At 35.7% G+C, this 14,473-nt stretch overlaps 1 protein-coding gene and 1 long non-coding RNA gene across 2 annotated transcripts; both read left to right on the top strand.

The window, feature by feature from the left end:
- Nucleotides 1–4,384: 4,384 nt before the first annotated feature.
- Nucleotides 4,385–5,427, top strand: LOC109019091. Its single transcript, XR_002000692.2, has 2 exons — nucleotides 4,385–4,518; nucleotides 4,864–5,427. It is a non-coding gene; the product is annotated as an uncharacterized LOC109019091 (long non-coding RNA).
- Nucleotides 5,428–9,288: 3,861 nt separating this feature from the next.
- On the top strand, nucleotides 9,289–12,043 carry LOC118348577 (wall-associated receptor kinase 3-like). Its single transcript, XM_035690556.1, has 3 exons — nucleotides 9,289–9,471; nucleotides 9,604–9,780; nucleotides 10,298–12,043. Exons 1-3 carry the CDS (start codon nucleotides 9,315–9,317, stop codon nucleotides 11,515–11,517), a joined length of 1,554 nt encoding a protein of 517 aa, XP_035546449.1. The 5' UTR covers nucleotides 9,289–9,314; the 3' UTR covers nucleotides 11,518–12,043.
- The last annotated feature ends 2,430 nt before the right edge of the window (nucleotides 12,044–14,473 follow it).

Raw genomic sequence — 14,473 nt, 5'->3', positions numbered from 1 at the left:
AGTAGAAGAGAACATTATCGTCTTGAAAAAATCTAAGTTCTCGCCATGGACTAGTCTCCAAGCTTTTGCAATTAATCCCGGCCCATTGATTGGAGTGCTGATACTCTTTGCGATGGTGGCGGCGAAAGTGGCAGCAGCAGCTCAAGCCCACATCTATTTCCAGTTGTGTGACGGCTCAACGGAATGCCCACATCATTATTCAAAACATCCTCAATGAACTAGTTAAAATTTAAATCTATTGAGTATTTAACTATTAAAGAATAAAATATAATCACAATACATTACCTAAATTCCAAATAATTGGACTTTAACTACAGTAACTTTCAAAATATTTTTCAAATTTAAAGATTACTGTAGGTAGATCAAATACAATATATTTTATCAATTATTTCTCTTTCATCTTTCTTATCTATTTCATATGAAGAACATTAATTTAATTAGAATATGATTACTAATTCACATATAATAGGTAGAATGATAAAATTAAATAAATTAATAATTAAAAAATTAAATATTTTTTAAAGTAATATTATTTTATTACTATATAATCAATAAATAAATAATTCAATATAGAAATTTGATGTGAATGAAATAATTAAAGTCAAATTTATTTCTTATTATTTTATTGTTATATAATAAAAAAATTAATTATTCAAACGTGGAATTGAAATAGTTAAAGTCAAATTTATCTCACATTAACTAAAACTGTTGTTTAATTTTGGCTAATCGATTGAGAGTGAAGTCTTCTCCCCACATGATTTCCTTCTTTTCTTGTCGTTCTCTCTCTCTACTCTTCCAAAGGTCTTTACCCTTCTTCCCTCGTTGCCATTGCCAAGAGCTTGACACCCACCATTGGAACATAGAGAGAGAGAGAGAGAGATTAGTGGCAATAAGGAGGCGTCCACGATGGCGGATCTGAGCGGGTTACAGAATTGAGCTAGATGTGGGGGTTCCTTGGCGGTGTGTGTGCATGTCGAGGTGGCGAACGGTGGCGTTAGAAGTCCTAACTGGGAGAACCGGAGGACGTGGGACAGAGAGAGGTCTACGAGAGGTGGGAGAATCCGAGAGAGAGAGAGAGAGGGGTTCACCGCTGCCGAGGTTGGACCAACACGGCGAGCAATGGTGGCACGGCATCGCCAGATTGGCTACCAAGAGAATGACAGAGAGAAGATGCGTATGAGGGAGATATGGAGAAAGATACGGAGGAGAAGACTTACTAGCGGCTTCGTGCGACGTCGCCAGCAACCATGGGGCAGAGCTAGTGACAAAATAAGATGTATAATTGGATTGACAAAATAGGAAATCGAAACTACCGAAATGGTCAAAATGCATGTTTTAATATGTACAGGCATAAGCATTGGTCTCTTAGAGCATTCACATTGGATTAGCTACCTCCAAGTCAGAATTTGACTAATATGATGACTTTTTAGCTTTTAACTAATGACTCAAAACTCTCACTCCACATTCAATTAGCTCTTTTATTCTCTATAATAATGAAATATTATTATTTTTTAAATATATTTTTTAATATAATTTTTTTTAATTTCTATAATTTTTAATTTATTTATTTTTTCATAATCTCCAACTCTTCCCAACAAACCCCAATAATTATTTTCTTTTTTATTTTCACAACTCTCCCCCACAAGCATTTTAGTTGAGCAACAAGTTGTGCTATTATTACTATCATTTAAACACTATCACTATTGTTTACAATCTAACAATCTATACTTTAAGCACTTGTACAATTTTTTTTAGTACATTTAAAAACAATAACAGAGTTTTTTTTCTACGATGAGACCTAGGCCCATCGATAGTAAAATCAAAACTAACTGAAATATATTCATAAAACCACTTGGTAGTTTCATAACTGGAACGGCAAAAATGTAAAAACACTTAAAAGGTATAAGCTACTTTACGTATAACGTATAAACAATAACCAAAGGCTTGATGTCATTTTCGTAATTACTAAGGAAATCATGACTAGAGTCAAATGCATAAACTTGTTGTTTATGGAGAAACAAAAAAAACAACAAACAACAAAAAAGAAGTGCAGTAACCGAAAGAGATCCTTGTGCGACGGAGGCTCACTGTGAGGGAAGGAGCTTGCGGCGGAGTTGGGTTGCTATGGAAGGTGGCTGTCCTGACGATGGCGCACTGAGAGAGAGAAAGAGATGAGCGAGCAAGAGAGAGAGATATAACAGGATGAGCAAGCCAAGCGTGAGAGGGAGAGATGCAGCTCACTGTGAAACTAAGGTGGCGTGCGGCGGAAAGGGGGGTGACAAGAAGCTTTCACAGGCGTTTTCTGTGTAGGTTGGCTGGTTCACAGCATCCGTGGCCACGTGGTGTTGTTGCTGCCACTAGTTCATGCATGGTGGTTCGTCCGTGTGAAGTAGTGGTGACTGGGTTGTGCGTAGGAGTGCTTTGTTTCGGTGGTGTTGGGTGAAGGTGGTTGGACACGGCTGGACTTTAGTGCTTGGTTGGAATCTTGCTCTCTCTTACGGGTTGCACGTCGGCAGAAACTGGTTCGTGGTGCACGTTTGGCTGTGCTCGAAGTCGGATTAAGGACCCGTGTGGTCTGGAAGGCACGTTGCTCTGTTTTGAGGAGCAAAAACAGAGGTTGGGCAATGGCTTCTCGTGGTGGTAATCGTCCTCTACTGACCCTGGGTGGTGCACTGTAGAAATGCATAGTAGGGGGCGAAGGACAGTGTAGTTGTGGAAGGAGGTGGTTCACTAAAACCGTGGGAGGAGGAGGTATGTTTTTAAGGTGGCTTTTGATTGGTTCTGGTGCTACCCTCAATGATGTCGACAAGTGGTTGCTAAGCGGACAAACTGGGCGGCATTATTTACTCCCCAACGTGCATGGTGTGGTTGGGTCTTTTGCTAGTCTATATCGATTCATAAGAGGGGGAGGGCAATGGTGGTTTCACGTTGAGTTTGTGATGGTTTCACTGTGCAACAACTTGGGTCTTCATATTGGTTCACAGGGAGGTGGTTCCGTGAGATGGGGCTGGCGGTTGTGGCTGGGTGGAGTTTTGGACGTGGGAGAGAGTGTCCTCATGCTGCTGGGGTGGTGAACGTGGGGTGAGGGGTTGGTCTTTGATATCATACATGGGGCTTACGGTGATGCATGTATGGTAATACGTGGGAAAGGAGGAAAAATAAAATAAAGAAGAAAAATAAATAAATAAATAAATAAAATAAAATCTAGGGTTTTCCACGGACTTGGGCTTGGTGTTACATCATAGATCTGAACGTCACAACAATCGTTCATTTGATGGATATCAAGATTATTTCAATTATTGGCATTTTTCCCTCCGAAATGTTATTGAGCGTACTTTCGGTATGTTAAAAAAATGGTTTCAAATTTTGCAATCAATGAACTCATCAGGCCAACAAAATAACGATTTATTATTATTGTTGCATGTTTTGTCGTACATAACATTATTCGCATGATGACACCTGATGATGAGATATCCCGTGGTTTTACCAATACGAATTGTTATGATGGATAGACAACTGAAGATAGCCTGGCTCATTTGTTGTAGCCCGGCTCATCTGTTGTGTGTTCCTGACATGTCATTTGCGTCGGCACAAGCCATGGCTGCAACCAAGGAGTCTATCGCAGTACCTATGTGGGCACATAGGATTGCGAATTGATACTTGTAATATTTTCCCTGGTATTGTATGACCATTTTTGTATGTGTGGAACATGTTTTGGGAACTGTAGGCTTTATGTCGTTAAATATAAATATTTTTTATTAGCAAACCTGTTAAATGAGAAATGCAACTGATGTTGAAGTTTGGTGAAAATAGATATAGAAGATCGAATATTGACTTTTATGAGCACACTTGCAGTAAAAAAAAAAAAATTGATAATAGGGGGAGCATGAGAATACCGTTTTCATAATTGATAAAAAATTGACTTTTTTACAAATTTGGAATTAAATAATTTCCGTTCTTGAAGAATTTTAAATGAGTGATTTTACACGACGTTGTACTCTAAATTATTAAAAGTGATACATTGTATCGAAATTTACAATGGAAATATTTTGTGAAGATCTTATTGTCAATATTGTACATGTACAACGACTCACCTTTTTTTTTCTTTTTAATAATTGAATGAGCACAATTTGTCAGTTTTTTATAATTACAGTAAATATAAAACATTTGAGATGTAACTTTTACCTTGTTTTCTTTATAAATGACATGTAAATTGATTAATCTTTAGATGTATAGAGTTTTCCTCCACCATAAGAAGATCAAAGTAAATATGATACTGATAGCTTTGGAGCTAGTAGTGGTCGGCCCTACGGCCAATAAGGGGAATTAAAAAAATATATATGTAAATTGGCTGGAGGACACAAGTCTGCCTTGTTTATAAATGGATAATAGGTTGTTTAAAGTTCTTGAAGGACGTAGAGCGAAAGATAAAGAGAGCGTGGCAGCTGAAGGATCAAGTGGCTGATAATATTCCAAAGAGGCTAGCTAGCCTGTTAGGTGCTCAAGAGCGCGAGAGAGGTGAGGATCATATATAGACCTGCTATATATATATATATATATATATATATATGTATATGGAGAGTTATGATCTTCTCATGCAATTAATTCTCTTTTAGTGCTCGTGTTAAAAAGAATTCGTTTTACTTTCCTTAAAATGAAGGATCAGACATGTAATCTAAAGTTTAAAATATCTATTTAGAACACTGTCCCTTGTAATCTTTGCCAGGTCTCGTTCTCTGTGTTTGGTGTATATATCATAAGTCCTATGATATACGACTCGCTGTTTTTCATTGTTTTTCTCTTCTACAACTCGAGCTGCTTGTTTTTCCTGAAAATGTTTATGATATGTGCATGTTTATGTAGGAGATCACAATACAGATCATGCAAAGAGTAGTGACCACGTGAATTGATGCTAATTAAAGCCGTATGTCAAAGTTCCGAGACAGAGTAATATGCTGACTAGATCATGACTTGTTGCTGGAAATTAATCAGCTTAAATCTGATATGAAGTTGAAGGAGTTCAAGTGTTTTGTTACGGGTGATTCATGAAGCTCGGTACACTGAATTTTCAACTTGAAAATTCGAGGTTGTTAAAAAGTGTAATTTTCTCAAAAAAATGATATTGATAGCTTTGGAGTGGTCGGCCCTACGGCCACTATGGGGAAATCTGCCTAGTTATGTATCTTCGCTTTTGAGCACCTCATCATGATATTCCAAAGAGGTTATCTTCTTATGCAATTAATTATCTCTTTTAGTGCTCAGAAAAATAATCCGTCTTATAACTATTCTGAAAATGAAGGAGACAGATAATCTAAAGTTTAAAATATCTATTTAGAACAGTACTGTCCCTTGTAATCTTTGCCAGGTTCCGTTCTCTGTGTTTGATGTATGACAAGTGATCCTATGATATGCATGTTTATGTAGTTAGTCTGCAGCTACGACTGTGCCTGTTTTTCATTGTTTCTCTCTTCTACAATCTCGTACTGTCATGCATCCTAAGTTTAAACATGTTAGTTTAACAAAGCATTCTTGGAAAGCGGATGAGCAGCTTTGTTGCCTTCTCTTCTAACATGTGAATCTGATTAAGCCTTAAAAGATGTCAAGAACCAGTTGAACTTTTTTGAAGATTGATCAGGAAAAGAGATTTTTAGTCATTGATAAAGATTTTATCGTTATTCCAGTTGGACATATATAATATTGGCTAATGACATGATTACATTATCTATATAATTTCCTAGTTGAACTCTTACGATTTCGATAAAATTTTTGAAATCTTAACAACCAAAGTGCTAGTGAGGCTTCGTTTGGAAGTTGAGCTTATCTCAACTTATCTCAATTCATCATTATAATTTTTTTAAATTTTAATATAAAATATAATAAATAATTCAATTTTTTAAAATTTTAAAATAATAATAATAATAAATAATAATATTTTAATAATATTTTATCATTTAACTTAACTCAATTCAATTCTCTTTAATATTCAAACTCATCCTGAGACTTAAAAAAAAAAAAAAAATCTTGTACGAGCAATTTCATAATTGAGCTCTTAAATTATTGTTGTACGTGGAATCTTTTGCTTTCGCAGTCATAAATTCACGTGATGGAATTCATTTTTGTGGCCACTTTTATCTTTGGATAAGATATCCTTTGTCTGATCATTTGCTTGACTTTTGCTTTTTTTGTTTGCTACTTTTGCAGACCTCATGTGTTTCCTTTTCCCTGTTTTCGTCTTTTTCGACTCTCTTTTGCTGGCACACACTTCGATCGTACTCTAAATTATTAATACTGATACATTATTTGGGAACTATAAAAAAAAACATTATCTCGCTTAGATTATTTGGCAATCAACTCACATTTTTTAATTGATCTTAACGCGGGTTGAAATTCGGTATGAGTACTCTATATATGTCCGTTTTTCATAATTAAAGGCTATTTTTTTCAGTTTTAATAATTTGATACATAAAGGAGAAAACATTCAATTCGAGTATAAATGTATTGGCTACACCTTAATTTAGAACTTAAAATCGATGGGTTCGGCGTGGTTTCGATGCCAAATCGACGTTGAATCGATGTATGCCCTGAGAGTAAAAAAAGGTCGAAACTGGTTGATTGGAGAGAGAAAATCGATATTATCGATCTCGGTGCGATGCGGTTTGGTTCCTTGATCTGCTATCAGCATCTCTGTGATGGAGAAGGGATGCGCTGCCATTTACCATGAGAGAGCAGAAGAAAGTTACAGATGACATGGAGGAAGGAAGAAGACGCGGAGAAGAAGAAGAAGAGGGGAAGGGGTTTATTAAATCCATTTTGAAACGGTGTCATTCCATATGTTTTTTTTTTTTTTTAGTTTCAAGAGAAAAATAAGTGAAATGGCACCGTTTTATATACATATATTTTAAAAATATATATATATATAAAGGGTTGGCCAGTTCAGCAATTTTTCAAGAGTTCGAATAGGTTGATATCGATTTTCATTAATTACTGCCACATGCCGATCGGTTCCTTGCCCGTTTCAGTTGATTCCTGACTCCAACGATCGGTCTGATCGATTCTCGACCAGTTTAGGCAGTTTTTGTACACCCCTACCTTAATTGTTTAAATTGATTCCACCTTCTTTTGCTTGCTGTGTGCATAATATATTTATTTTGTAGAAAAATAATTTTAACTATAAAAAAATTTATTAAATTAAAAATTAATATAATTTTATGTAATACATTAAATTATAAAATTATTTTTATTATAAAATTTTTATTCTATAAAAAAAATCGTATATGTTGACTTTTATAATAATGCACTACTTTATATACCACAACGAGATTATAAATCTTTTACTTATTCAAAGTTAAAAACATTTATTTTTACCCTTTTACTTTCCTTTTGAACAGGAGATGATATTTTGTCGGATTTTAGCTTTCTCAATTTTAGTTTATTTTGCAGACCTGTCGGGTCGAAATAATTTGCTTTTCCAACGCGTATTTCCATTTTCTATTATTTTTTTGTCCTTTTCCCGCGTGGTTTCCAATTGGAAAGGTCAAGGAGCCCTGGCTTTACTCGCTGACGGATTCATCCCTAACGAATGTTCGCTCTTATAGACTCTCGAGGTTTCTTATTTTTGAAAATGAGATAGAAATGGATTGATATTAAAATTAAAAAATTAAATAAAATATTATTAAAAAATATTTTTAATATTATTTTTATTTTAAAATTTAAAAAAATTAAATTTTTTATTTTATTTTAAAAATTAAAAAAATTATAATAATTAAATAAGATAAAATGAGATATTTTTTAAAAATAAACGAGTACTTAATTTAGATTTAACAGTTCAAACTAAAATTAATTATATAACTTCATTTTTTTTAATTTTTATAATTAGAGGATATAATATGTCACGTGACATAAAATTTAAAATATTAAATAATTTAACGTGCCGAAAAAATGTTTTTTTTCTTTTTTTTTTTTTCCTGTTTGAAAAAATCTATAGCTTTGGTACCGATCTCTTGGTGGATCTATGTCAAAAAAAAAAAAAAAAAAAATTGGTCAGGAAGACAGATTTTTAGTCATTGATAAAGATTTTATCGTTTTTCCAGCTGGATACGTGGTTGCTGCAAAATCGATCGATGGACATGACCTCATGTTCTGCTGTCGTAGCCTTGTGACTCGAGCAGCTTGAATTCAAACTAATATTTCTTGCGTTTTTCCATCCCAAAGAAGAAAATAAAATTCTTATGGTTCAAAATTATGAGAGGCGGGCTTGAGGTTTGTGTTGAAAAAAAGCTAGAGTTTTTTAACTTTTATTTTGAGCACTTGAGAAACAAGTAAAGTTTTCTTCTATATAATAAATCCTCCTACCTACCTGCAACTAATTTTATTGATTTATGTATTTTTATTAATGCTTCTTATCATCTACCTTGGTCCTTTTCAACTGCATGTTCATCAGGCCAGACTTACAGAAGTCTCTGTATCACCTTGGTTTACAAAAGAACGATAAGTTATTTCGGAAGCACGGATCAGAATACAAAAAGGTCAGCCATGGCTTTGCAGGGAAAACTTTTGCAACAACAACTAGTGCTGCTACTGCTAATTAGTATTGGTGCCCAGCTAGTTTTAGCAACATCGACTCAACCGGCCACTAATTCGAGCTGCAACCGCAGATGCGGATCTTTTAATATCCCCTACCCATTTGGTACAGGTGAGGGCTGCTACCTTGATCCATCTTTTCTCATCATCTGTGACCACTCTTTGAAGCCCCCAAAACCATTTCTGGGCGTTGATAATATAGATGTCCTCAACATCTCCCTTGATCATGGTGAACTTCGAGTCTCAAACTTGGTAGTCCGTAATTGCGACGACTGGCCAGTGTATGATAATCAGCCTAGTTACCGCCGCTTCTCTGCCTTGCTCAACTTGTTGAGTTTTCGCATCTCACATACGAAGAACAGTATCTTTGCTGTCGGTTGTAACCATTTTGCCTACATAACAGACTCGAAGGGACATGTAAATGATATAAGTACATTGCTGGATGCATATCGTTCTGTAACAACGGTACCCGTAATTTGGTTAACGGCTCTTGCTCCGGCCTTGGATGTTGCCATTCTGATATCCCGAAAGGCGAAGCAAATTATAATTTAACTCTTATAACCCTTTATGGTGGACTCACCAGTCTCACCCAATCATGCGGTTTAGGTTTTATAGGGGAAACACAGGCATACAACTTTTCCACCTTAGATTTTGAAAATTTAAACACCTGGGCGAGTTCTAAAGTCCCTGCACGGTCTGTACCCGTGGTGCTTGATTGGGCAATTGGAAATAAGATGTGCAAAGATGCTCAGAAAATGACAAGCTATTTATGCAACGCAACGTATAGTAATTGTTTCGACTCCGGCAACCGTCTTGGGTATCTTTGCAGGTGCTCCCCAGGTTATAAAGGGAACCCATACCTTCCTGATGGACAAGATGATAGTTGCCAAGGTAACTAAGTATTAATGGTGTTCATTCATTTTACTTTATAAGCCTTTTCTTTTTCTTAATTTCAGCTCATTTTGGATGAGCAAATTAATCTTTGTTAAATGAGCAAATTAATATATGGTACTCGTGTTTCAGATATTGATGAGTGCAAAGATCGTTCGAATCATTGCAGTGATACTGCAAAATGTACCAACACTAACGGGAGCTACACATGTGCTTGTCCCAAGGGATATGAAGGCGATGGGAGGAAGCCGCCTGGAAGAGGTTGTAGTCGAAAACCCGGTCAATTCAAGATCATCATTATTGCCCTGGGTATGTATAATATACATAGGAATGGTGGTATTACAGTACTACTCATCTCTTTTATTTTCTTTCTTCTTGTTAATTTACTAATTACTACATACATGCATGATAGATTTGGTTTCCCAATTACCTCACTCACTTCCCATGCAATAATTATAATTTGGTCTGAATGAACCATTTTGATTAATGCAAAAGTCTTTTAAGATAAGAAAATTAATGTTTTAAGATGGGTAAGTTAATTTGTAACCTTAGCTTTAGCATACAACGCGGTTGAAATCCGCTAATGGAAGATCTTTGCTACTCCAACAGTCACTAGCTACATCAAGGCTTTAAATCTTTCTTCTTTTTAATCACGATCACTAGCTAAGTTAAAACTCGAAACTCAACTATACTCCTAATTGTAGGACATTTTTATATATTAGTACATATTGAAATCTCAACTTTATTGAAGTCTATGTTAGTGACTGATCAAGGGGAAATTCAGATACATTCTATGTGGTCAAAGTGCATGCTTGAACATTTACAGGTGTCTGCTTGATAAGCCTCTTGATCTTGGTTGTGGGAAGTTTACGGGTATATTCGGTAACGCAAAAAAGAAAGCTCATAGAACTGAAACAGAAGTTCTTCCAACAAAATGGTGGCCTAATCTTACGACAACAACTCTTGAGTCACAAAGAATCTGTTGAGCCAACCAAAATCTTTAGTGCAGAAGAGCTTGAAAAGGCCACTAACAACTATGATAAAAGTAGAGTCCTTGGTCATGGAGGCTTTGGAACTGTTTACAAAGGAGTTTTATCAGATGACAGAGTGGTTGCCATTAAGAAGTCCAATGTTGTTGATGAGAGCCAGATTGAGCAATTTATAAATGAAGTGCTTGTGCTTACTAAAACTAACCATGAGAATGTGGTTAAGTTAATAGGTTGTTGCCTTGAGACCGAAGTACCCTTACTAGTATATGAATTCATCACAAACGGGACACTTTTTGACCATATTCATGATAAAAACCTTTCATCCTTGCTCTCATGGGAAAAACGTTTGAGGATAGCATCAGAAATTGCAGGAGCCCTAGCATACATACATTTTGAGACTTCTATGTCAATTATACATAGAGATGTGAAAACTACAAATATACTTCTGGATGATAAACACACAGCAAAAGTGGCTGACTTTGGAGCTTCAAGACTGGTTCCTCTTGACCACACACAATTATCAACCGTGGTGTTGGGAACATTGGGATACTTGGACCCAGAATACTTTCATACTAGCCAATTAACTGAAAAAAGTGATGTTTATAGCTTTGGTGTTGTCATTGCAGAGCTACTAACAGGTGAGAAGGCAGTTTCCATGTTTAGGCCTGAAAGTGAAAGAAATTTGGCAATATATTTTGAAATTGCAGTGAAAGAGGATCGCCTACTTCAAATTATTGATGATCGCATTCTCAAAGAAGGTAATATTGAGGAAATAACGGAAGTTGCTAATATAGCAAAAAATTGTTTAAAGGTAAGAGGGGAGGATAGACCTAGTATGAAGCAAATAACAAAAGAGTTGGAGGGATTGAGACTTTCAGAAAAACACTCGTTGAAAAGGGTTGATTCCAACACACAACAGACTAAGCACTTGCCCATTGCACCTACAGAGTCTTTGGGAATTGATTTTGACATCGGCAGCTCTTCTATGAGTACTATTGTTGGGGATGACAGCATGAAAAATCAAGTACTGAAACCAACAGATAATGATGGTAGATAATTTGTTCATTCTCATCAAAGGTTAGCATAGCCTATCTCTCGTCGACATTCATCATGGTCACTACTCATCGCTAGCCATACACACTCATCACCTACTAGTGCGACCTTACAGCTTTTTGGCTCTAAACCCCCTTCTTTCCTCCAGTTGATCTCTTCCCACGGCCCCCTAGGTCTCTCTCTCTCTATAGATTCTTCACATGCTTTCTAGCTAGCTTCACCATCTTTTCTTGTCTCTCTGACCTCCAAATCTTGAACAATAACTTTCCGGAAGTTCATCTTTTGGGATTTCTGCTCAATGAAAGGAAATTCGGTCTCCTTGTATGCATGTTTTAGGATTGAAAGAATGTGATCACATAGCAGCTTTATCATTTTCATGTACGACGTGGTTGAGTGCTGTCATGATATGTATATATTTCATATTCTCTTTTGAGTGATTTCAATGTAACGTGATCTATCTATCATGTGAGATATTCAGTACTATTGATCATTAAAGCTTTTGTGAGTATTTAGTGAAATGAACTATTAGCCTTTTCACACTTTACAATTAAAGCTTTTAGCTAAATCCAGTAGTATCGGTCCTAATGGACCTCACAAATTACGTCGAGACATGCACTTTCTGACAATATTCATCATCAATACCATATATGCACAAACTAAATACATTATATTAATTGGAATGCGTTCTAAAAGTACGTGTTTATGATAAAATTAAGGTTGTATTTAGATGTTGAATTAAAATGATAAAGTATTGTTAATATATTATTTTTAAATATTATTATTATTTTAAAATTTTAAAAAATTGAATTATTTATTATATTTTTTTATTAAAATTTTAAAAAATTATAATAATATATTGAGATTGTTGAAATAGGGTTTAATAACCGAACGTTATCCTTATCCTTGTGGCCCATCCTTGTGGCCCATCAAGAGAAAAGCATCTTTGCTGGCCGAAGACTTCTTTTCATGTATAGTCCTTTTCCCTTTCTAATTTAATAATTAATTTATGACTGAAATGGAAAGAAAACAGAATGCTTCAATGATTGCTCCATCGTGGAGTCTTCTATACCCACTAATAATTTTGTCTTCGGATAAGATGTTTTAATTAATGTATTATTTATTCCGAGTTTATACTTTAGACTTCTTTAATGAAACTTTTATTTTGGTTTTGGAGTCAATTGACCAAGAAAAGGCACGATAAAAGTTACGTTTGAATTTTGAAGTATTTGAGAAACCTATATATTGTGAAGGGCTAAAATATTCCAAAGGTTACGTACGTAGGATCATAGATTATGGCCTAGCTACTGTGAATGAAGTCATCTAATTCATCTATGCAATTTCCGACGTAAGGTTAGGTACGTAGGATCATAGATTTTAGTGCAATTTTTTGTTTCAGTTATTGATTATGGGAAATCTTATGCTTTTTCAAAGTTATAATCATGATTTTCGACGTTATTCCTACTTTTGCCTTTGGCCAAGGGATTATTTTTTGACCGATCATTTACTTTCTCGTTACGAAAATGCTCTCTCCCCGTTTGGGACTATGCTACTGTTGAAATTTTTGATTTTTTTTTTTGATTTGGTGATTTAGTAAGTATTTTTTTAATGATATTATGAATTATTTTTTTTAATATTTTGAAGTATTAAAAAATACATATAAAAAAAAAAAACCAATTGCACTAGTGGGAAGTCTCAGTAGTGGTTGTAGAGCCACTAGGGCTAAACAAAAAGCATGTGTACTCGACCCGGCCGATTGTTCTGACCCGACTTGTTTTTACAAAATTTGAAATCAACTTTGGGTCAGGTAATCAGGTATCAGGTAATTGTGTGGACAGAACGGGTTGGGTCATAATAGCTAATTTCTGGTCAACTGAACAGTCCTAAGAGCCACACCCATATTTTTATGCTAGCTAGCATTTTTCACAATCCTTGAGTGTCGAGATTCTTTTTATGGGTTTTCTGTTCTTAGTTTAATTGTTTCAAATTAACGTAATTATGTACATAACATAATTAACATACTTAGTTTGTAAAAATATAAACCAAACTAAAGTTATTAATGGTCTCGATCATTTTGCACATGCAGAAGGTAAATTGATTCCTTACATGCGTAGCTTCCCTTATTTATCTTAGCATCCCCGCATGTCTTGTTTCCAACTGCCTAATCAAACGCCAAGGGTACAATCTCTTTATTCTTTATACTTCGAAAATCAAGGCAGGACAATTTGTATGCTTTTTCATCAAGTGTAAATTTGTAACTATTTTCATCTATTCTCTCGGACAGAAGCTGTTGCTCAAGCTCCAAACATTTAAATGAAACTCCAAGGACAGAAGCCTGGCAACAACCAATACCAGAGAAAGAAACGTTGATGGCATCGTTGGCATTGATGTTACAGAAAGCTAAGCATCTAGTTAAGAAGTATTTTTCGTGTTTAGAATAACCTCCAATATATACATAAACGCCGTTGCAAACAATTGTGATCTTGTTTTCCCTTAATTTCTAAGATACAAAAATTTGGTCGCTTTAATAAGGTAGAAATCTGGGTGTAGTTGATAGTTACAACTTACAAAGACCTCGGATGCTGTTGAAATGCATCTTGAGTAGGGAGTAAAGCCCAATATGTTTCAGCCGAAGACCCTTAAGAGAGGTCCAGCCCACCCTTCCCAAAACGACATCATTTTGGGCCCCTGGACCCCTTAAAAATCCCTTTTCACCCTACATCTTTCTTTGCCACCTCTCTCTTTCTCCGTGTGCCATCTCCCCTACTTTCTCATGAGCCCCTCTGCACCTCCCATGGCCGACAGCCTCAGCCCCTTGTACGCTGCTCTACGCACCAATCGCACGCACCCACACGTATGCTGATCATTAGCTACTCATCTGCCACCTAGCTGTCGTCCACCACCACCAACCATAGTCAAGGACTCTGTTGTCTGTGATGGGCTTCTCAGCCTATAAATAGGCT

Source organism: Juglans regia, chromosome 6 (assembly GCF_001411555.2).
Source record: "Juglans regia cultivar Chandler chromosome 6, Walnut 2.0, whole genome shotgun sequence".
NCBI lineage: Eukaryota > Viridiplantae > Streptophyta > Magnoliopsida > Fagales > Juglandaceae > Juglans > Juglans regia.
This window is presented reverse-complemented; position numbering and strand designations above follow the sequence as displayed.

What these genes read in the sequence shown, in the direction of transcription:
- LOC118348577 (XM_035690556.1), top strand. Translation starts at nt 9,315, where the DNA reads ATGTGCAAAGATGCTCAGAAAATGACAAGCTATTTATGCAACGCAACG. An exon ending in ACAAGATGATAGTTGCCAAG is followed by an intron (nt 9,472 to 9,603) that starts GTAACTAAGTAT and finishes CTCGTGTTTCAG; the next exon opens with ATATTGATGAGTGCAAAGAT. An exon ending in GATCATCATTATTGCCCTGG is followed by an intron (nt 9,781 to 10,297) that starts GTATGTATAATA and finishes GAACATTTACAG; the next exon opens with GTGTCTGCTTGATAAGCCTC.